At 39.8% G+C, this 22759-nt stretch overlaps 1 protein-coding gene across 7 annotated transcripts in view; it reads left to right on the forward strand.

The window, feature by feature from the left end:
* Positions 1 to 20068, forward strand: part of LOC109427577 (toll-like receptor 6) — a 67047-nt gene extending 46979 nt beyond the window's left edge. For all 7 annotated transcript variants that reach the window (XM_062849948.1, XM_062849949.1, XM_062849945.1 and 4 more), the window contains 5 exons: positions 3831 to 4153; positions 4210 to 4659; positions 4810 to 6421; positions 19227 to 19449; positions 19516 to 20068. In XM_062849948.1, the coding sequence (XP_062705932.1) occupies positions 3831 to 4153; positions 4210 to 4659; positions 4810 to 6421; positions 19227 to 19449; positions 19516 to 19939 (3032 nt within the window). In that variant the 3' untranslated portion in view covers positions 19940 to 20068. The remainder of the gene's footprint in view (positions 1 to 3830; positions 4154 to 4209; positions 4660 to 4809; positions 6422 to 19226; positions 19450 to 19515) is intronic.
* Positions 20069 to 22759: the final 2691 nt, after the last annotated feature.

Below are 22759 nucleotides of genomic sequence, written 5' to 3' on the forward strand. Positions count from 1 at the left end.
AATATGGAGCTAACAAGGCGTGCCACTTTCCATATGTGTTGCTGGAATTAGATACAGTAAAAATAGCGCATGCAAATTTGTTGGGAATTTTTCTTCATTTGCCGTCTTCAATCAATCGTGATTGCGCTATTAGAATGAGATTATTGATATTTTATACATTTTGTAGTCACGATTTGTCTACCTAATTTTAAAGTCAACGACAGCCAATTGTCTTTCTTTATGGACGTTAATGCTTGCCTAGGGAGTTTACCAGGCTAATCAAAACAACGTACGGTGTGCAAAACTGTGTAAAGGTTTCAGATGACTTACCTTACCGATCAGGCTAAGGCCTGGGTGGCCTCTGCTGTACATAGTAGCCTACTCCATTCCACTCGGTCCATGGCAGTTTGTCTCCAGTTCCGCACTTTGCGTAGGGTCCGCAAATCGTCTTCCACTTGGTCGACCCACCTAGTTCGCTGCGCACCACGTCTTCTTGTACCGGTCGGATGACTCTCGAGAACCATTTTAGTCGGGTTGCTATCCGACATCCTGATGACGTGACCCGCCCACCGTAGCCTCCCGATTTTCGCGGTGTGGACGATGGTTGGTTCTCTCAGCAACTGATGCAGCTCGTGGTTCATTCGCCATCTCCAAGTCCCGTGTCTTCCATCTGCACTCCGCCGTAGATGGTACGCAACACCTTCCGTTCGAAAACTCCAAGGGCGCGTTGGTCCTCTGCACGTAGGGTCCATGCTTCGTGCCCATAGAGCACTACCGGTCTAATCAGCGTTTTTTTGATAGTTAAGTTCGAGTTACGGCGAATTTTGTTCGATCGTAGAGTACTGCAGAGTCCAAACTAGGCTCGATTTCCTGCCACAATGCGTTTCTGAATTCCTCTGCTGGTGTCGTTGTCGGCGGTCACCAGTGAGCGCAAGTACACGAATTCTTCAACCGCCTCGACTTCATCACTGTCGACATCACAAATTTACGAGCTATAATATCAATATTATAAGCGAAATCAAGCAGCTGAACGGACTTCATGAAAATCGTCCCACTCGTGTTTATCCCCGCTCTCCTAATTACACCCTCTAATGTTGAACAGCAAGCACGAAAGGCCATCACCTTGCCGTAAACCTCTGCGAGATTCGAAGGGACTCGAGAGTGTCCCTGATACTCGAAATACGCACATCACACGATCCATCGTCGCCTTGATCAATCGTATCAGTTTATCCGGGAATCCGTATTCGTGCATAATCTGCCATAGCTGTTCTCGATCGATTGTATCATATGCCGATTTGAAATCGATGAACAAGTGATGTGTGGGCACGTTGTATTCGCGACATTTTTGCAACACCTGGTGGATGGCGAACATCTGGTCCGTTGTAGCCCGTTCACCCATGAATCCAGCCTGATATTGCCTAGTGTCACTATTCACGTGTTATGCGCAGAATATATACCAGTTAATATTTTAGGTATTTTACCTCTTATTCAGGGCTTCTTAATACCTTATTCAGGTTGTAGGTTTTCGGTTTTCCATGGTTGCGATCATTCATTTGCAAAGATTTACATTCATTTGTTATTATCTCAGTTCAGAAGCACGCTATCGAAAAACAATGCATGGATGAATTTAACATTGTAGTTTTATCTGAAAGTTTGCCGAATAACATTGGGGTCGCACACGCATACCAAAGTCGTGAGCGGTGAAGGCAACTTTCCACAGCGTGAATGTAATTTACATTCACCGCGTGAAGAGTTGCCTTCACAGCTCGCTCACGACTTTGGTATACGTTTGCGACCCCAATGTTGTTCGGCAAACTTTCAGATAAAACTACAAGGTTAAATTCATCCATACATTGTTTTTCGATAGCATGCTTCTGAACTGAGATAATAGCAAATGAATGTAAATCTTTGCAAATGAATGGTCGCAACCTTACGGTTTTCCATACCTGAGTATGGCATTCTTTAGCTATTTTCTCCTGCTCGGGAACCAACCAATATCTTGTCTTGGTATGATACCTGACTGTGGTATGCTGCAGTTATGTGTCAGTTATTCGTTCCTGCACGGGATATGTTCATATATAAAAGATAACAAAATAGAACAAACTCACCGGATAATCTTGCAGCATCAAATAGGCAAAGAACGCCCTCCAAACAATATCGAATGTTCACTCGTTCACACCACTGGCTGCGTTTGACGACTGTAAACGAAGGAAAAACAAAAAAAAAAAAACAAAAGACATACTGAAAGCCAGCGCGCGTGAATTCCGCAAAATCGGCTTCTCCCTCCCTACACAACCTCGAAACGACGACGGATGGTCGATGTCCTACAAGAGGACATCACGCTTCTAGGGAGGAGGGGATCAAGCATTGCCAAATTTAACGTGACGTACTAAATAGATGCCCTTTAAGAGTTCCAGGAGAAATTACATTTACAAGTTGTTGTAAGAATTCAGGAAAAAATCCTATCACTCCAGAAGATTACCGGGAGAGTTCTTTAGAATAAATTCTTTGAAGAATCCACAGAAACAATTCTTATATGAGTTGCAGCAGCGCAAATCAACCTCTATACAACCAAAACTTGCGCTGCCATAACTCTTATATGACATTCGTTGTGATGTGAAATCTCGAAGAAACTCCAGTTGAAATTCTTAGAGAAATCTACAGCAGGAGCTCCTTCTTTTCGTTCTGAAGTAATTGACACTTAAAGTTCCCGAAGGAATACCCAGACGAAATTTCTAAAAGAATCCCCAGGAGAAATTCTTAGAGGAATAATCAGAATCATCAGATGCAATTCCTGTAAGAATCCTCAATGGGATAACCTGGAACAATGCACGGAAGAATCTCCATCAAAAATTCTTGAAGATATCTCCAGATGGACATCTTGGATAAATTTCTAGAGGAATCCCAAGAAGTTGTCCTAACACAAACAAGCTAAAAGGAAACGTAAAAGCAATAGGACGCAATCAGTGAAGTACTAGATTTGTAGTATGGTGAGATGATAAATTTTCCATGTCGGGTGAGGTACTATGATTTCTTGCCTAATTTGATGTTGTTTGAGCAAAACTTTGAGTAACTGCGTTGCTGTAATCTCCATTTCTTTGTAACTTTAACATAAAAGTTGAACAAAGTTTTGCTTAACCTGCATTAAATTAGACAAAATATGTCAAATTTAGCCACTCAGGGCCTCAAGAACACTGTCCTATAAAGATATCACAACAACAAAAATGTATGTAAAATCAAAAAAAAAAAAGATGATTCCACAATAATTACAACCTTTGCATCGCAATCATCAACTTCCTATTGTAATTTTACCCAACACTTACGACAACATGTCGATAAATCAAGTGATGAAAAACTCTAACCGTCGGTCCCAAAGCCAAAGCTGATTGATTTTTTTCTGCAACTTACTCTAGTTCACATACCTATCAGCCAATAGATTCCATAAGCGGATAAGCGGAAAATGAAATTCAATTTCCGCCGGTGTACGCACAGTAGCTGCGCAACATCAATTGTACAGGAAACGACAGACTATGCGCATAACGCACGCCCAGCTTTTTTGTTTCTTATGGCTGCACACCGCGCGTACCTTTCTACTTAACCCAGCTGTGAATCCACACATTGCTCTGAAGCCGATTAGGTGTTGAAGTTTCGTTCACTTTCAAGTTCAAGGCTTTTCTTTTGTCTTTCTCGTTTATTGGGGCGCCTTTGGCTGGCTGCACCCAATCCATTCGATGGTTTCTATTTATGTTCGGAAATATGTGTCTGTTGTGTGAGGCCTCCACCGTTTGCTGTTACGATGAGTAATCACTCTAATCTGTTGTTATTGCTTTTTTTTTATCTCCTTTTTGTAGGAAATCTCTTCGGTACTCTACTTCACAAGCTAAGCGTGAAGCGGCTGTACGTGCTCGATACCCCAATTGCCAGTATCAGAGAGCATGCATTTTATGGAATCAACGATACCTTGTTGGAGTTGCATCTGGTCAAAAGCGAGCTGGACGGTTTTCCTGGAGATGCGATGAAAATTCTAGGACATCTGAAGGTACTGAACATCGATGGACATCGGATCGAAAACTTGCCCAAGGGTGTGTTCGGCGGGATGACCTTCGATGGTTCGTTGGAAAAGATGCATATCGTCAATGGGCCGCTTAGCGATATGGGTCAGGATATTTTTATGGTAAGCTGAAGTAGATTTTCCGCCACCATCATCTCCTAATCATTATCGCATTTCAGTCCTTCAAGAAGATCAGAACGCTGGACATAAGTGGCAACCGGTTGGTGTCCTTGAAAAAGGGTCAATTCAAGGGTCTCCGAGAGGCGGAAATCCTCGACCTGAGTCACAATAACCTCACCAAGTTAGATGCCTCTCACGTGTCCGATCTAACCAAAATGACCTGGATCAATGTGTCGCACAATGCCCTGACGGAAATTACGAGGGGTACCTTTGCTCGTAATGCGGTGCTGAGGGTGTTGAATATGGCATTTAACAACATTAAAAAGATCGATTCGAACACATTTAGAGGAATGAGGTTTTTGCGGAGGTTGTACCTGCACGATAATATGATTAGCGATGTTGGACGAGGAACGTTCGGGTCGGTCACGCGAATTGGAACGATTGATCTGGCCCGGAATCGGATCAAAAAGGTGGACTACCAGATGTTCTTCCAGTTGAATTATGTTGAGGTAAGTTACTTGCTGAATTTTTCATGAATTGGTTCCACGTTCTCCTACTTTGGACTAAGCAATAGGTAACATAATTTTGATTTACATAATATCTTAACAATTTATCTTTAAAAGTCGTACAGCATTGTCACTTTCTTAATTCCATTTTAGATAATCAACTTGGCTGAAAACGAGATTGTTGAAATACAGAAAGACTCCTTCAAAGATCTGTACCTCACCCACATCAACATATCGTACAATCGGTTGGAAACCATCGAACCCAAATCATTCATCAATTGTGCTAACATGACTGTGCTGGATTTGTCCCACAATTTGATTAAGAGCATTCCTCGCAATGCTTTCGATGAAACGACGTATGCTTCAGAATGGATTCTAACACACAATCTACTTACAAACATGTCTCAGATACCCCTGTCTAACATGACTGGGCTGCGAGTGCTCAACGCTTCATACAACAACATCATAGATATTCCAAAGAATACGTTTCCCAAGCTATACGAACTACATACCATCGATGTTGCACACAACAACATTTCCCACATCTACAATGCCGTTTTCCAGAATCTCTTGTCTCTACGAATTCTGAATCTCAGTAATAATGCACTGGAGAAGATAGGCCCATCAACTTTCGGAACCTTGCATACACTGCTCGAGATGGACCTGAGCAACAACTACCTCAAAGACATCACCCGTGGAGCTCTGGCCAAAATCAGTGGTCTGCGGTTCCTCCATATGGCTCACAACAAACTGGAAAAAATCTTCCAAATCCCGATCTCATTGAACCAGCTTAACCTAGCCCATAACGAAATCAGCGAAATTCCCGACAAAACGTGGCCCACTATGAACTCGCTGCTTTCACTCGATCTCAGTTATAACAAGCTCCAGAACAACCTCCAACGAGGAAGCTTCTTCGGTTTACTTACACTCCAGCATCTCAACCTGGAAGCAAACGAAATCTCGGAAATTCCCCGAGACAGCCTTGCGGACCTGGGAACCATGCAGTACCTCTACCTGAGAGACAACAACATCACAAGTCTTACGAAGGCTGCCTTCGGCAAACTTCCGATCCTGTTCGAGCTCCAGTTGATGAACAACGGGCTGAACCAGGTCAGTGAACGAGCTTTCGACGGCCTTTTGCAGTTGTTGAACCTGAACATGTCGAACAATTTGCTAAGGTCGATCCCAAATGACGCCTTCCACGGGTTGGTATCTCTTCGGAAATTGGACGTTTCCTACAATTTGCTGAGCACTTTGGATAACAAAACCAACGGATTACTAGACGATTGTTTGAGTTTGGAAGAGATTGACCTTAGTCACAACCGGTTCAGCTTTATAACGAAGAAGACCTTCCCCTCGAACCCGTACATCCCGTACAGACTCAGAAAAGTCAACCTCAGCTACAACACAATGTCCATAGTGACCCACGACCTCAAGCTGGGCACCAAAACGGTGACGGATTTGAACCTGTCGCATAACAACATCAAAGACGTTCGGCCGGGAGTGTTCGGAAACCTGACCTCACTCCGGTCGTTGGATATATCCTACAACGAACTGGTCAAGATGGAAAGTGCTGTGTTCAACATGCCGGAGAACTTTTCCGAGTTGATTGCGCACAACAATCGGATATGGAACGTGAGTTACGATAGCTTGCTAAAGTTGAAGCATCTGACGATGCTGGATCTGCGGGGGAATGAGATTCGTACTTTCGAGACGGAGCTGGTCGATAAGATGAAGACGTCTGCTTTGAAGGTGCTGTTCGAAGGTAAGTGTGAATTTGACGTTTTCAACTATACTCAAGCCCCCTGAAACCGCTCGAAATTTTGAATCCACTGGAACGCCCTTAAACCCTTCAGGAAATCCCCATAAACTAAACTTGAACTATATTAAACTGAACTAAACTCTACTGAAGGCCCCTGAAACGCCCTGATCTCTGTGGAAATCTCGACCTTGAAGCTACTTGAAGCCCCCAGAGAAACCTCATGAAACCCTGTGAAACCCCTTGAAGCCATTGAAGTCCCCCGTAACACCTGAACGCCATGGAACGCCTTGAAATTTCTCAGAATACCCTCATGACTTTGCTAACCTATACTGAAGCCACCTGCAACCTCCAAAAATTTCTCGAAACACCCTGAAACGTTCTGAAACCTCTCAGAAAATCAGCTGAGGCTTTCGTAAACTTCTCCCTTAATCTCTACTGAAGAACACTGAGCGAAAAAATCACTTAGATTCTATTGGAAATCTTAAGGAGATTTTTTCCATCTAACTTAACATTTAAAACCTAAATGATTATTTAGTGAAAATTTTCTACTGAAAAAATCCAATAAACTTTAAGTGAAAATTTTCACTACCAAATCATATAAATTTAAAATTTTTTTTTAGTATAATTATTCTAGTTTTTGCTATTATTAATTCCGATTGGCCTATAATCAAAAAATTGGTTCGTCTCCGTGTCATTGAAGACCACCAAATGGCTTCCTTGAGAAAGAGGAAACATTCAAATTCACAGAACATATTGCCATCATCACATTCATGCATGGTTCGTTAGTGATGGGTGACAACAACACGCTTCTATTTCACATACTAGTGGCTGCAATAAATTCCTCTTGAAAACCATATACAAGTTATAATACGATACAGTGCGAAATTTCCAAAAACTTTTCTATGGAGTTTCACTATGTTTTCAAGCGGGTTTTACTTAATTCATGTAAATCCACTGAAAACATAATTTTCGAACGGTTACTTGACTTTTTCCAGTGAAATTGAAATGTAATTTCCTCTCAGTGTACCCCCTCCTCCCCCTGAAACTTTCAAAACGCCTTGAAGCGTCTTGAAACATTTTGAAACATCTCAGAAAACCACTTTGAGACCCCCGTGAACTTCCAACAAACTCTGCTCTAGCCCCCTGAAGATCCTTGAAATCCACTAAAATGCATTTTGCTTGGAACGCCTTCAAACTCTTCAGAAAATTTCATTGAGACCCCCTTAGAATTCCATTAAACTCTACTGCATTCTCTGAAATCCCACGAAACTACTCGAAACACCTTCTCCTTTATCACTTCGTAATGCCATTACAGGTAAATGTTCCGTTTTAGCCACGCTCCATTTTCACCTACAAATTATTCCGTTTTTGTAACCACTCAGTTTTACAAAAAAAAAAGAATCCTCCAATACATGGTATTTGTGGCTTTTATTTACTCCTCCAGTAGTACCATCTTGGATTCCTGACATACTGTGGATTCTTCCATATTCTGTTTTAGATTTCCTCTGGGAGTTTATCCAGAAATTCTATCAGAAGCTCCATTAGGGATTCCTACAGGAGTACAGTCTGAGATTCCTTCGAAAATATTTTTGTGGGTTATTCCAGTTGTTCAATCTGGTGATTTCAAGAAGAATTTCTGAAGAACTGCCAGAAAGAACTGCTGGAGGATCTTCCAGAAGAATCTGCTCGACTGCTGGCGGATTCCTATAAAAAAAACTCGCGAAAGATTCCGATATGGATCTCCTAAAGAAATCTAAACATGAATCCCTGAAAAATTCTTAGAAAGATCTCCTGAAACATTACAAGAAGGAACTCCCGAAGGATTTCAAGAAAGAACTTCTGGAAGATTCTCAGAAACGATTCCTAGATGAACTCGTTGAAGGAACTCTTGGATGAAGCGCAGTAGGCTGTTATGGAGAAATTTAAAAACGATTCTCGAGGAAATCCAACAAATGGTCTTGAATAAAGCGGCGACTGAAGTTCCAGAAGGGAATCTATGACAAAAGGTCGAAAGACATAAGGTCGAAGGACAAGAGGTCGAAGGACAAAAGGTCGAATGGGCAAAAGGTCGAAGGAATAAAAGGTCGAATGGACAAAAAGTCGAATGGGACAAAAGATCGAATGGACAAAAGGTCGAATGGACAAAAGGTCGAATAGGACAAAAGGTTAAATAGACAAAAGACAAATTTGAAGGCATGAAAAAGTGATCAAAATTTGACAGAAAAACGACAGCTAAAATTCCGATAAAAATAATAGAACCATAAAAAACATTATTGAAAGATAGGATGTCCATAAATGATAAAATATTCATTGAAGTTAAATGTGGACAACAATATTGCTTGAAAGAGCAGCCTGTGGGTAGAATAAGGATGAATTATTGATTGAAATATTGCCATTTGAAACTCCAATCATTAAAATGATTTAACCCCCCATGATGGCGTTGTGCACGATCAGCGTGCCTGTCTGGGCTGGGTCATATCGATCCCAACAGTCTATTCTGAATCACTTAACCTAATTTACAGCTCATTGTCCACTGGGGCACTACGTGAGCAATTCCAAATGACAGCTGCACTTACATTTTGTACAACGCCTAGATTCTATTCTACTTTATCGAACTGGTTGCCTTTCTGCTGCTTTCACTTTTTCTACTTTATACCTAGTAGAATGATGAGCACAAGGATGATGATGGATGGCTGTTGTTCGTTTCCAGTCCGATTGGGGGTACATTATGAGTAGCAGTTCGCCGATGTCCAGGTATCCGGGTCCATTTGAGCCATGGGGCTCAGAAGAGGGTCAGTGTCTGTTGCTCTCTGGAGAAAAGCAACTGACGAAAAAATGCAAGTGCCGGGGCTGGGAATCAAACCCATGACCATCCGCATATGAAGCGAACGTGTGACCAACTACGCCACGGGCCCCGGCGATCCCAACAGTCTACTAGGGTTAATAATGCCAAACAGCTATGAATTAGGGAAGGACAAATCTTTGAGTATTATATGAGCAAACAAAATGAAATTATTTACTTATACAGTGACATTTGTAGGAACAACCTATCACTCCAAGAGAGGATGATCACAATAAGCACAAGTAGTCAATGAATATTACTTCAGTAAAGCTAGGAAGAACAGCTATTGAATAATAAAAAGCAAAATTTCTGATTAAAATATAAGTACTTAAAGAGTCAATTTTTATTTCAGTAACAAAACTTAAAAGAACAGCCTATAAATTAAAGAAGGAAAAGTTCCTAAGCAAAAAATCAAATTTAATTGCCATTAAATACTACATTAACACAACTTGAAAGAACAGCCTATAAACAAAAGAAGGAAAAATTTCCTATGGAAATGTTAGTTGCTGAAATGCGTATGATTTATATATCAGCATTACATATAATGTTCTCTCAATGAGCAACAACAAAGACTCATCAATTTTTTTTTCTTATATGTGAGAAACACCAGCTGACAACTTGGTCTACTAAAATTTTTGTTCATTCGACCTTTTTTCCCATTTGACCTTTTGTCCATTCGACCTTTTGTCCCATTCAACGGAATCCCCGAAAATCTTCTGGAAGAATCTCAGGAAGTACTTCTGGGGGAAGACTAGAAAGAACGCTCAGAGGAACATCAGAAGGAATTTCTTGGTGAATTTCAGAAAAAAAATAACTCCCCTAGTAACTGCTGAACAAAAACCTGGAGAAACTCGCATTTGAGTTTCGGAAGCAACATCTAGGTAAATTTCAGAAGGTGCAGCATGTCGTATGTCGCATTGAAGTCGATGGCGAAATGGTGCGTTTAGACCTGATATTCTAGTCTAGTCTAGTCCAATCTACACATACACAGCCATTCATTGAAAGAATCCTGAAAAATGATAGAATCGACTAATTCTACAATTATTCTTGTCATTATTAATGCTTGCAGTACATCGGAAATGCATTACAAGCATTAAAGCGACCAGGCCTTCTGTGCTGCGTTATTGGTTTTACAATAAAGCCATTGAGCGGGGACATCTCGTACCAACCGCTCAGCTTTTTAGAAAACAAAATCCGTGAGAATCGATGGGGGTGACGATGCTAAGAAGGTTAATGTCACCCCTTGGTCCTTCGCTTCCTGGGATGGAACACAGGTATTTGGTTCGTGTCCTGGCCCTTATGTCTAGGCTAAAGGGTCTTTACTCGCTCTCTGAAATGAAACAAACTGGGTGCAAAGCAAACGTTACGTTACTAAAAAATAGTTTTTATAAATGCTTCCAAGGGAAAGAGAGAAAACGTAGTTTGAAACGGTCTCACCAATTTATTTGGAAACTGTTGTTCCTCAGTGTTAACAAGGAATCGGGTTTCTGCAGTTTTTCACAATGGTATCCAGTTCATGCTGCTACTTCTTGGTATCAGCTCTTCCTCTCGAAACTAGCCTAACAACCTTGATAGTCTGGATAAACTAAATATTCTTGTCGGTTTTGAGCGATGTTTGGAAAAAACGTAAGCGGTCTACATTTTTTTCTTTTCTTTTCTGGACACTTCTTTCTGCGTTCACTGTATGATCACCCACAGAAGGCGTATGAGCACCAAAATGTAAAAAATACTATTATCCGGAATTAGAACCCGGATGAAACCAGCGCGGAAAACAACAATGTTCCTTCTTCAAGTGCACATGCAAACGAACAGCAGTTTTAGGCTAGGAATAGGAGTGGCAACAGACTGCTCCAAGTAGCAGGAGTACGGGAGCAAACACATTCTTCCTTTTGACACGGGGTTTTTACGATCGGACCGGAGATTATTTACGCGATGCCACTTTACACGGAACGAGGAAGCGCGGCGGGACGGTATACCTTCGGTGGATTTTGTAATCGGCACAAATAACTATTTTTGCAAAAATCGATAGTTGAAAGCGAAAAATATGACGGCAAACATTTTTGGACGTCCGCACTCACCCATATGCGTTTAGACCTGATATTCACGGCATTTCTTGAGGATTTTCCGTACGGTGAACATCTGGTCCGCTGTCGACCGGCCGTTGATGAAGCCGACTTGATAACTTCCACAAACTCATTCGTTTTAAGTGACAGATGACGGAAGATGAACTGTGAAAGTTTTAAGGTAATAGCGGCTTTTTAAGTTTCACTTAACCTTCAGTACCCGAACCCCGACAACTCATTTTCAAAATGATGGCATTTCGTAAATTTTCATTCGATTTTTTTGAAGTTACCCTCAATCCATCATAAATTGGTACAAGTTTATTATACTCAAGTGGCCATGCAATATTTGGAACCATTCCGGAGATATTCCGGATTGTGCTGGGGTCAGGGGGGTTGCCAAAATGGCTAAAAGTGATTATTTCGTGTGTTATTGTGTTTAAACCATCGATTTTCAGCGATTTTTGTTATTGCGAACAGTGAAACACAACTGTGATAACCAGATTTGAATAAGTTGACCCATCCGGATCCCCGTGACAGGTTCCGCAGGGCCTCATTGGGGTTACTTATGGTTTTCAACCTAACCATGAAGTGCGACATATCAGTCTTCATGTTTTCGAATGATTGATTCAGAAACGATAGACTGAAGTCTGTTGAAACTAATATGGCCACCCCGGAAAATCTAGCACAGGCTCCACGGGGGTATCATCGGGGACATTTCTGGTTTGCAACCAAAACATGCCGTGCGGCATATCGATCTTTATGATTTCGAGAGAATATTGCAGAAAAAATTGACTGATATATGTATCAACTGATATAGCCGCTCCGGAACAGCTGGAACAGGTTCCGCAAGGGCTTCTCAAACACAATAACACACGAAATAATCACTTCTAGCCATTTGGAAAACAGACCACTTTCTTACTGCCTGACCCCAGTACAATCCGGAATATTTCCGGAATGGTTCCGGATATTACATGACCACTTGAGTGTAACAAACTTGCACCAATTTATGATCGATTGAGGGCGACTTCAAAAAAATCGGAAGAAAATTAACGAAATGCCAGCATTTTGAAAATGAGTTGTCGAGGGTCGGGTACGTGAAGGTTAAAAGTAGAATTTGAAAACTTCAGTGTCCATTTTCTGAAGGTCTACTTTTGCAGATGGGTCTGACTTGCGATTCACGACAATGCTACCCAAGAAACAGAACTAGCTGAATAACAGTTTCTTAAGCTAAAGTTAGCATAAAAGTGATTTGTTCCACTCTTGTACAGCGAAAATGTTTGTTGAGTCAACCCCTGACATATACTTAAACGACTTGAAGCCTCACAGAAAACCCCTTGAGATCTCCGCTAACTTCTCTTAAACCCTATCGAAGCCCCCAGACACCTCCTGGAATCTACTGAAACGGCTTGAAACTCCACAGAAAACCAAGAGTTCCCGTAGACTTCCCTTAAATTCTATTGAATCCCAATGAAACCCTCCAAACCTCTCGAAACGCAATGAAACACCTTATAATGCCTTAAAACGCCTTGAAATCTCTATGTTAACTTCCGGAGATCCCTGCAAACGTCTCCTGAATTGTACTGAATCCTTCTGATACCCATGAAACCCCTAAAATTCACCGAAATACCCTAAAACTCCCTCCCCCCCCCCCTGAATACTCTCGAATCGCCTTGGAACGTTTTGAAACTCTCCCGAAAACCACCCAGAGGCACGAAGACCTTCCTTAAACAACACTCAAGCCCTCTGATGCCCCTTGAAGCTACCTGAAGTCCTCTGAAACGCCCTTAAATTACAGTAGACCGGAAATTTTTTCGACTTTCCATACAAGGTTGATGATTTGAAATCGATTTTTGTTCTATTTTTAAGCAAAGTCGCTCACTTCACACATCTCATTCTCCGTAATCAATGCTCCGATTGAGCTGAATTTTTTACTGTAACTCGCCTACATATGATATGTCAAATAAACGTTGAGAAAGAATTTTTGAATTGTTTTTTTTCTTATTGAAAAAAATACATTTCTTCATTTGTTTTTGGAAATTTTGCTAAAAATTAAGGAGATCGTTCCCAAAACTCGCCAATCTCTTGAATTTCATCAATCTGACGCAAAACCTGTATTCAGATGATCGAATGGTATTTTATTCAGCTTTTAATTTATGGAGAAAGATTTAAAATTGGTTGAACAAAACGCAAGATATTTGAATTTTATTAAACTCCATATTTTAAAAAGTTGTAAAACACGATATTGAGCTAAAACTCAAAAACTGTTCTACTTTAAATTTTTTGAAGCACGGTTTCGAAATCAGCGCTAAATTATGCTTCAAAAATTTTGGTCGTTGGGGGCTGTCCATTAATTACGTAAGGGATTTTTTGCCATTTTTCGGCACCGCCTCCCCCCCCTTGTAAGATTTTTTGTATGAGAACCCAAAAATTTTTGTATGGCGCGTAAGATTTCTCAAACCCCCCCTCCCCCTATAAACCCTTACGTAAATAATGGACGGCCCCTTGACAGAAGTTCACGACTTTCGTTTTATTTTGTAAACTAGTGTAATCAAAACAGGTCTTTTAAACTTGTACTTTTGGTATCAAAAATATCAAAACTTGTTTCTTTTTGCTTGTTTCGGAAATCGATAAAAACAAATATTCGAGAAAAAAAAATAGTTAGAAGTATTTGACCATTCTGGGCTACGTGGAAAATTTTGGAGTTGGAAGTGAGCATTCTACAGAAAAATAATAAAAAAAATCGAAGGTTTTGGAAAATTGAAATTATACAGTCACCCCACAGTTATGAATAGGCTAAGGCATACTTTGCATTCTATTGATGAATTAAAAAAAATGTCCTCAGGTTATTGATGGGCGAAACAGAAGCAATATTGTCAAACCTGTTGGTTATTGATCAAAAATATTGATAAAAAACGTCGGTCGTCCCACAGTTATGGATCACCCGAATGCTCAGCCACAGTTATGTATCATTTTGGCACATATTATGGATCAACGACATCTACTCATCATGAATAATTCGAAAATTATATGCAAAGTAATTTAAACGAAATCTTGGGCAGCTTGGGAGTTTGTTTACACATTACGTAACGCAAAAATTACCGATTTCGAGTAACAATATTTTGAAAAAGCCAGTTACGTTTTTTACATGCACCTTTCAAAAGTTAGATGAAGAATACAGTAATATCCCGATTTTTTTACCCCCATTTTAAAAATGTTTTTTTTTTAAATGACGGGCTTGGTGGTCTAGTGGCTACCGCTTCTGATTCGTATGCAGAAGGTCATGGGTTCAATCGCTGGCCCGTCCCTTTCATCCTACTTTGTATCTTTCTATCCACTTTTTCTCTCTCTCTCTCTATCTCTTCTCTACATATAAAACTCATGTATATTCATATGTTCATAGCCATCGCTAGAAAAAAATCGTTTTCCTTGCTTCCAACTTCCACAGCATAGTGTATATAACGCCTACAAGATATGCAACCAAAGCGAACTGTGCCGCTCGTCCTTCATAGTAGTCACTACACAATCTATCACCTCACGAACATCCTCAATCCATGGATTGCATCACCGATCCAACGGTGACTCCCAGATCTCCCATCCTTTCCGTCTAACAAATACCCCAGTCCGTGCTGGTTGTGGGGATGCAGAGGTGCTCTCGGTCTTTAGTAGCAACAACCAGCACACTCTAACATTCCTTTCCCTTCCCAACTGACTATAAGGACGTGACCGGCGCCGGTATTGATCAAAAATGTATGAGCTGCTTAAATTGCACTTTGAGAATAAGTGGTGTGTCCCAGCCCTTATTCATTTGGATCTCAGTGCAATTGGTAACCAGCTCAGATCAATCACGGAGGAGCAACGATTGACCTGTATAGTCAGATTTGATCGTTTTATCCCATTTTTTAAAGGTTTTTAAACATTGTACAAAATCCATACGCGTGGGAGGAGGTGATTTATCCTCAAATGTATCAAGAAATTTTCGAATAATTAAAGACGGACGTGTGGAGGGGGTGATAAAATCGGAACATCACTGTACTGAAAAACAAATAACAGAAAAACATTTTCAGATAGAAGCTTTAAACGGTTTCGCAGTCTGGGTATAAAAGAACACATAAAATACATAGAAAAAAATATTCATGCAAAATTCAGCGAGAAATCATGCACATAAAGGGAATGCTAGAGTTAGTGCATATTTACACGAGATATCATGTAAAACTACGTTACAATCGTGTTAATTTCCGCAAATAATCACGTAACCGGTTGGAGTCCATGATGGTTTACGCGATGGTTGGCGGAAATTTACAGGATGGTAATGTTTCTATTATGATGTAGGGGTTTACAGTCATTTGACACGCGTAGCACATCATATCAATATATTGCTTTGTGGAGCACCCATAATAGCGACAAAGCATACCTCATGACATACTTAGTTTTATGTATGTATTTACCTCATACTTCCCTCATTTTTTAAAAATATCTCGCGTTGCCGATGATCTCGATTAATAGCGAAGTGTATGGGGTGATTCTCCAGCGATATTTTTACAGATCCCTTAGAAATGTCGGATACATGCAAACTGCCAATTCGCCAGGCTTTTCTTAAAAGCTTTCTAGCAAACTTCTTTCAAGATTTCTTATGTCTTCCTACCTGAGAGTTGTAATATATTCCTGATATTTTTGGTAAATGGCTTGTACTATCTTGACGTGTACTCAGCTGACTAGATTTCAAAATGAGTAGTTTTTTTTACATATTCGTTTATTTGGAAGGCTCGGGCGCCACATGGGCATGACTGAGCCGAAATCTTTTGTTTTTACATTGATTTTACATTTTACAATTTATTACTGCCTTAATACTATGTTAGTTTGGGAAGCCGAAGTACTCGCGGCTTGCGGCTCGCGGCTCGCGGTTGCGAATAGTTCCTATACGTTAGGGACTTGTGGAACTGGCAACCCTGAAGGGAGAGCGACGTTAGATAGAGCAAATGCCTATCGGAAGTTGCGTTTTAGTTCGTGGAAGGCAGAACAACGATGGATTGTGCACTGTTGTTGGGAGATTTGTGCGTGAACTAATACTACAACGAAATATAGTTTATATTGTAATTACTGTTACTGTTAATTTCATTATGTTTTAATAAATTTGCAATTTTTGAAGCTGCTTGAAATAGAAGCTGCTCTCAAAATGGTATTCTAGTTCCGAATGTACCACAGAGCCCCAACGGATTGAATATATATATATATATATATATATATATATATATATATATATATATATATATATATATATATATATATATATATATATATATATATATATATATATATATATATATATATATATATATACAGGGTGTTAGGTTCGTGAGTGCAAACTTTTTAAAGGGTGATAGAGGACCATAAATGGTGAAAAAAATTGTTCTACGCATATGGTCAAATCTCAACCGTTACGTAGTTATTGATCTTCCCATGTTTTTGACTCTCATTGTCTTAACTGGCTATAACTTGGAAATGGTCAAACTTATCGCAATTTTTTGACCCTTATTCGAAAGATTATTGAATTTTCTATCAAACGGCGTCTTTGAATCGATTGGTTTAGTTAATTAACTAAGTTTTCTAGAGCAAAACAGCTAAAAATAGTGTGTTTTACTTTGTTTTTGTCAATTATCTTTGAAACTTGCGTAATAAATTAAAATTCTTTCTTTGGCAAAGTTGTGGCCCCTGTTCAACTCTACAATTCGTTTCTTGACACCAAACTTCTAGCTCTTATCGTTTTCTAGCAATTTCGATTTAAATGTGCGGCACAGTGCGCAAAAAAGTGCTTACCTTGACAGTTGCAAATTTTTGACCTGAAATACGATGTTTAAATCGAAATTGCAAGAAAACAATAAGAGATAGACGCTTGATGTCAAAGAACGAATTGTAGAGTAGAACAGGGGCCACAACTTTGCTAAAGATAGAAATTTAATTTATTACGCATGTTTCAAAGATAATTGACAAAAACAAATTAAAACTCGCTATTTTGAGCTAGTTTGCTCTAGACAACTTAGTTATTTAACTAAACCAATCGATTCAAAGATGCCATTTGATAGAAAATTCAATAATCTTTCGAATAAGAGTAAAAAAATTGCGATAAGTTTGACCATTTTCAAGTTATAGCCAGCTAAGGCAATGAGAGTCACAAACATGGGAAGTTCAATAACTACGTAACGGTTGAGATTTGACCATATGCGTAGAACAATTTTTTTCCCCATTTATGGTCCTCTATCACCCTTTAAAAAGTTTGCACTCAGGAACCTAACACCCTGTATAATTAAATTGGGAAGGAGGGCTTTATGGGTTAAAAATTAAATTATTTGCTAACTTATACTAAAAACATTGATGGGACAAATTTTCCATATCTGTAACGGAACCTAAAAGAAAGTACTTTATCGGTAGGCAACGACAAGAAAAAAAAAAAGTGTAGCTATGTGATAAATTATTTCCAGTGCTGTCATGGTAAAATCAGAGCTAGTTAGTCGAGGTTCCCCGATTTCCGCGCCCCTTCACTGGTACACTCCCATGGATGAATTTCTGGAAGGAACTGCTGGAACAACTTCTGAAAGAATCCATGAAACAACTTTTGAAGAAATCCCCGCGGAAATTTCTAAAGTAAATCTAGGAATATTGCAGAAGTCTGTCTTTAAAGATATTCCCGAAAGTATGGCTTTAGAAAAAAAGTCAGAGGGAATTCACGAAAAAAAATCTTAAAAAAAATATATATACCCCTAAATGAATTTATGAAAAAAAAAAAAACAGAAACATTTTAAGAATCTATAGATTAATTTTCTTAGAAAAATCCAAGAGGAATACCTAAAAAAAAACATCTTAAGAGGTGTCCGGCCATTTGGCCAAATGTCGAATGTCAGAAGATATCTTTGGAGGAATTTCCGAACCAACTGCAATTCGTTAATAAATCTTCGTAGAAATTTTCAAATGAATCTTTGAATAACATTATATGTATACCTTTTGATTTTTTGGGGCATTATGCAAATAACGTTATTGCTCAAAATATTGACATTTGAATTAACCATACATATTTTTGGAGACAAAAGATTTCGATCGTAACAAGCTAGCGAGATAGTGGTTTATTCGTTATATACAGAAAATTACTAATATATACCAAAAACTTCGAGCCTTTTATCGAAAACTCAGATTTTACGCAGTTTTTATATGTTTTGGCAAATTTTGGTATACAAATTAAATAAAAATTAAATAAAAAAATTTGCTTCGATTGTTTTGTTTATTCTTCAATCACTTAACCTAATTTTACAGCTCTTTTGTCCACTAGGGCTCTGCGTGAGCGATTCCAATTGGAAGCTGTACTTACAAATTGTACAACGCCTAAATGTATTCTATTCTAATTCTCTATATCCAACTGGTGCCGTTACGCTACTTTCACTTTCTACCCTATCATGGTAGAATGATGAGTACGAGGAAGCTGATGAGTGGCTGTTGGTTGTTCCTGTTTCCAGTCCGATTGGTGGTCCATTATGAGTTGCCGTTCGCCGATGTCCAAGTATCCGGGTCCATTTGAGCCATTGGCTCAGAAGAGGGTTAGTGTCAGCTGCTCTCAGGGGGAAAGAGCAACTGACGAAAGTGCCGGGGCTGGGATCAAACCCATGACCATCTGCTTATGAAGCAAACGTGCAGCCACTACGCCACGGTCCCCGGCACTTCGATTTTATGTAAAATTCGATTTTATAGACAATTTTAAAATTGACTAAATCGAGGTATACCTGTACTGGTTTTCCATTCATCGTCAAATATTTTCATGTTTCCATAGGGTGACCTATAAATTTTGATACTCTTGAGACATGGGAACCATCCAAAACTTTCTTCTCTATCTTCATTTGTAATTCACCTACGTTTCCAGGAAACCCACTGCACTGCGATTGCTACACTCGCCCATTGTTCAACTACTTGAGAAACCTGCCATCGGTCCCGGAAGCGTACCAGAACATCCGCTGTGCGGATCCCGCCACCGTATCCGGCACATCACTCTTCAACATCCGTGACGAACTGCTCGTGTGTGTTCCCGCAGCCAGTCTGGAAATCTACCAGCTGCTGCCTGATTTGCGGTTCCGCGAAGTTGCTTAGTAAAATTTAAATCGATCTGCAATACGAAATAGCTCTTTCCTCTAATGAAAATTTACCCATTTCAGTTTCCGCGGTCAACTGATTGTCCACTGGTACGTTACGACCACCAAAGACATCGGTGACTTCTACGTGTACATCCGCGATCGACAGAACAATATCATATTCGAGCGGGTGGTGGCGTACAGTGGCCGCCTGACGGCCATAAACGGCGCGGATATCAATCCGACGGGGACTTCGCCGCTGGAGGTGTGCGTGCTGGCCAAGAGCAGTAGCGAAGAGATCAACTTCCTCGACTCGCAGTGCGTCCATCTGCCGGAGGATCTGGATGCCGTGAAGCTAAAGTACAATGAACAATACAACTACAAACTGCCGCTAAGTTTGACTGGGGACCGAAGCGGGCGCTCCGGTAGCTGTGATAATGCTGTAAATAGGTTAGTGATACTAGTAAGCGTGATAGTCGGAGCAGCACTGTCCAGGTGGGTTTTGTGATGGCCACCGTTAGGGAGCATTGTGAGGTGGAGCTTTCAATGGTTTATATGTAAGAATAATTTGTAAGGAGTTGTTGTAGAAAACGCGAAATAAATATTTATTAGTCAATTGAAATTGTACTGTTTATTTTTTCCGAATGTCCTTTGTCATACAATTATCAAAAATGTTGATAAAACATTGTGGATAACAACAGATTACAAGATTAAGGATGGTAGATAGTGCAAGATAGAAGATAGAAACAGACCTTATAAGGCACATTCCGTGCCAACGCGGTCAAATTTTGGTATCATTTTCTGGACAGAAGATTAAACATAATAGAGATAGAATAAGTTGATATGAGAAAGAAGATTGGCAATATTAGTTAGACGATAGAAGATAAATTATAGAAAATAGAGGACAAAATACAATATTTTAAAAGATAGAAAACATGAAGTATGAAAAACAGAAAGTAGAAAATAAAAAAATAAAGAATAAAGGAACAGAAGATAGATAGAGAGAAACAAGAAGTTAGAGTATAGAGAATAAAAGGTTGAACATATGATGAAGATTATACAGCAAGAATAATACATTTATAGAAGATGTTGACCATAGACTTAAGATGGGCATTGGAGGAGAAGATGTATGATATTATTCTACACCATCACATTACATTTTGTCTCCAACACAGCATGGCAAGATTTAGCCTCACCCATCTCTAATTTCCATCCAGCAATTTTCTCACTTTTCCTTATAGCAGCATCAATATTTGTGCTGACGTCGCTTTCGTCGCGACACCATATTGGCTTTTTATCGTTGGTGTTGCTACCGAATGTATTGTAGTAAGGATTTGTCTCCGCGTCGGTTTGGTCGGACGACAAAATGGGCTTCCTCGTTGTTTGATATCGCACCACCTACGTACACCAACCAACCAGGCAGAGGTTCATTCTCATCCGTCGCTGGTGGGTGAAGGGCACCGATAACGTCGAGAAAAGAAGATTGTTTTTCCTTCTTGGCATGCCAACAACACTTTTCGCTTCTCGGTTCGGTTCGGTGTCCAATAAAAACGCCCACCCTTGTTTTTCTCTCTACGGAAAGGACTTCCCGACCGGTTTTATTTATTCTTGGTCTTGATTAAATTCAGTAGAGTACAATTTTATTGCCGGCATAAAAGCGACGGGTAAATGGCGATCTGTTATGAACGGATTGTGGTATGGAGAGCACAATAATTTTTGCTTGTTTCGAACCAAAGTATCATTATAGTCGATGCGGTAAGCAGATGGGCATTGGTATTCAGCAAGACCATGTTGAGGATGACGGGTTCGATTCCCCTTCAGTAAAATTTTAATTTATTCAGATTCAATCAGATCAAAGTTTTTAGGTCCCAAACAAAATTTGAGAACGGGAAAGCGGTTGCCAAACGTTTTTTTCGCGGTGCACCAACACATTTTTACAACAAATTTTTATCGTTCTGACACAATTTCCAAGTCAATGAAAACTCAAAGAAAAACTTCCCTAAAGCCCTAAGGATATTTTGTTTGGCAAAACGTTAATTTTGAAAAAAGTTAAAAAACATACTCAAGATACCAGAGTCACGTCAATTTTGTACAGTTCCTACCTAGGGTACCCCAAAATGGACATTTTGAGGAAAGCATGTGAAAACATATTAAATTCATAATCTTTTCTTTTATTTTGCATCTTTATTTCAGCACCTATTAACAGGGCCAGTTTTTAAACGGATGGACCTGTTCACCTGTTCCGGCCACGTAAATAGCAGATCGGAACCGGTTCCGGTAGGGACCTTTAGGGGACACTTTCATACTTATTGTAATACCACCGTACAAAATTCATGATTTTTCATCCAGATATCATTAGCTACTGTACTGATGATCAACAACGGATCTGAATACTTCCGGATAACTTGGCACCGGTTCTGATAGTGACCCTCAGAAAACACTTTTAGAAATTCATGCAACTCCACCGTTCGACGGTTCAAACTTATTGATTTTTCAGCCATGTGTCAATAGGCACTGTGCCGATGACCAAGAATGGATTTGGCCATTTTCGGATACTCCGGAACCGGTTTCGGTAGGATACCTCAGGGGATACTTTCAGAATGTCTTGGAACTGCGTCGTTTGACAGCTCAAAATTCATGACTTTTTGTGTCAATGACCTACACTGTGGTGCATAATTGATCGGACAAACGCCGATTTCCATACAAAATGGCCAAGTTTGAGATGCTGTAACTTTGGTTTGCGTTGATGGATTGAGCTCAATTTTTGACACGGATCTACTAATATGCTGAATTTTACGTATACGAAGTACACAATGTTTTCGTTCACAGGTTTGGGTGTGGCAAGGCGTCCAAAATGTGCAAAAGTGATCGGACAGCGGCACGCGCGTAAATCAAAGTGGTATCGCGGTATTTTGAACGCCTTGCCACACCCAAACCTTTGAACGAAAACATTGTGTACTTCGTATACGTAAAATTCAGCATATTAGTAGATCCGTGTTAAAAATTGAGCTCAATCCATCAACGCAAACCAAAGTTACAGCATCTCAAACTTGGCCATTTTGTATGAAAATCGGCGTTTGTCCCATAAATTATGCACCACAGTGCTTTTTGCTTGTATTATTTCAGAGATCATTCAAATATTTTATTTGGTGTTTCTGTTGGAGTGTAGGTACTCCTTGAGATACATCACAAATCTCAGTGGAGCCATTCAGTGAAGTATGGTCAAAATAAATTGTAGATAAATATGTTTGTACCTAGATGGAATAAAGGAGAGATATAAAGCTGGTAGCGATGCAGAGTCATTGGGCCAAAGGCCATTATGCCGAAG

Source organism: Aedes albopictus, chromosome 2 (assembly GCF_035046485.1).
Source record: "Aedes albopictus strain Foshan chromosome 2, AalbF5, whole genome shotgun sequence".
Classification (NCBI taxonomy): Eukaryota; Metazoa; Arthropoda; class Insecta; order Diptera; family Culicidae; genus Aedes; species Aedes albopictus.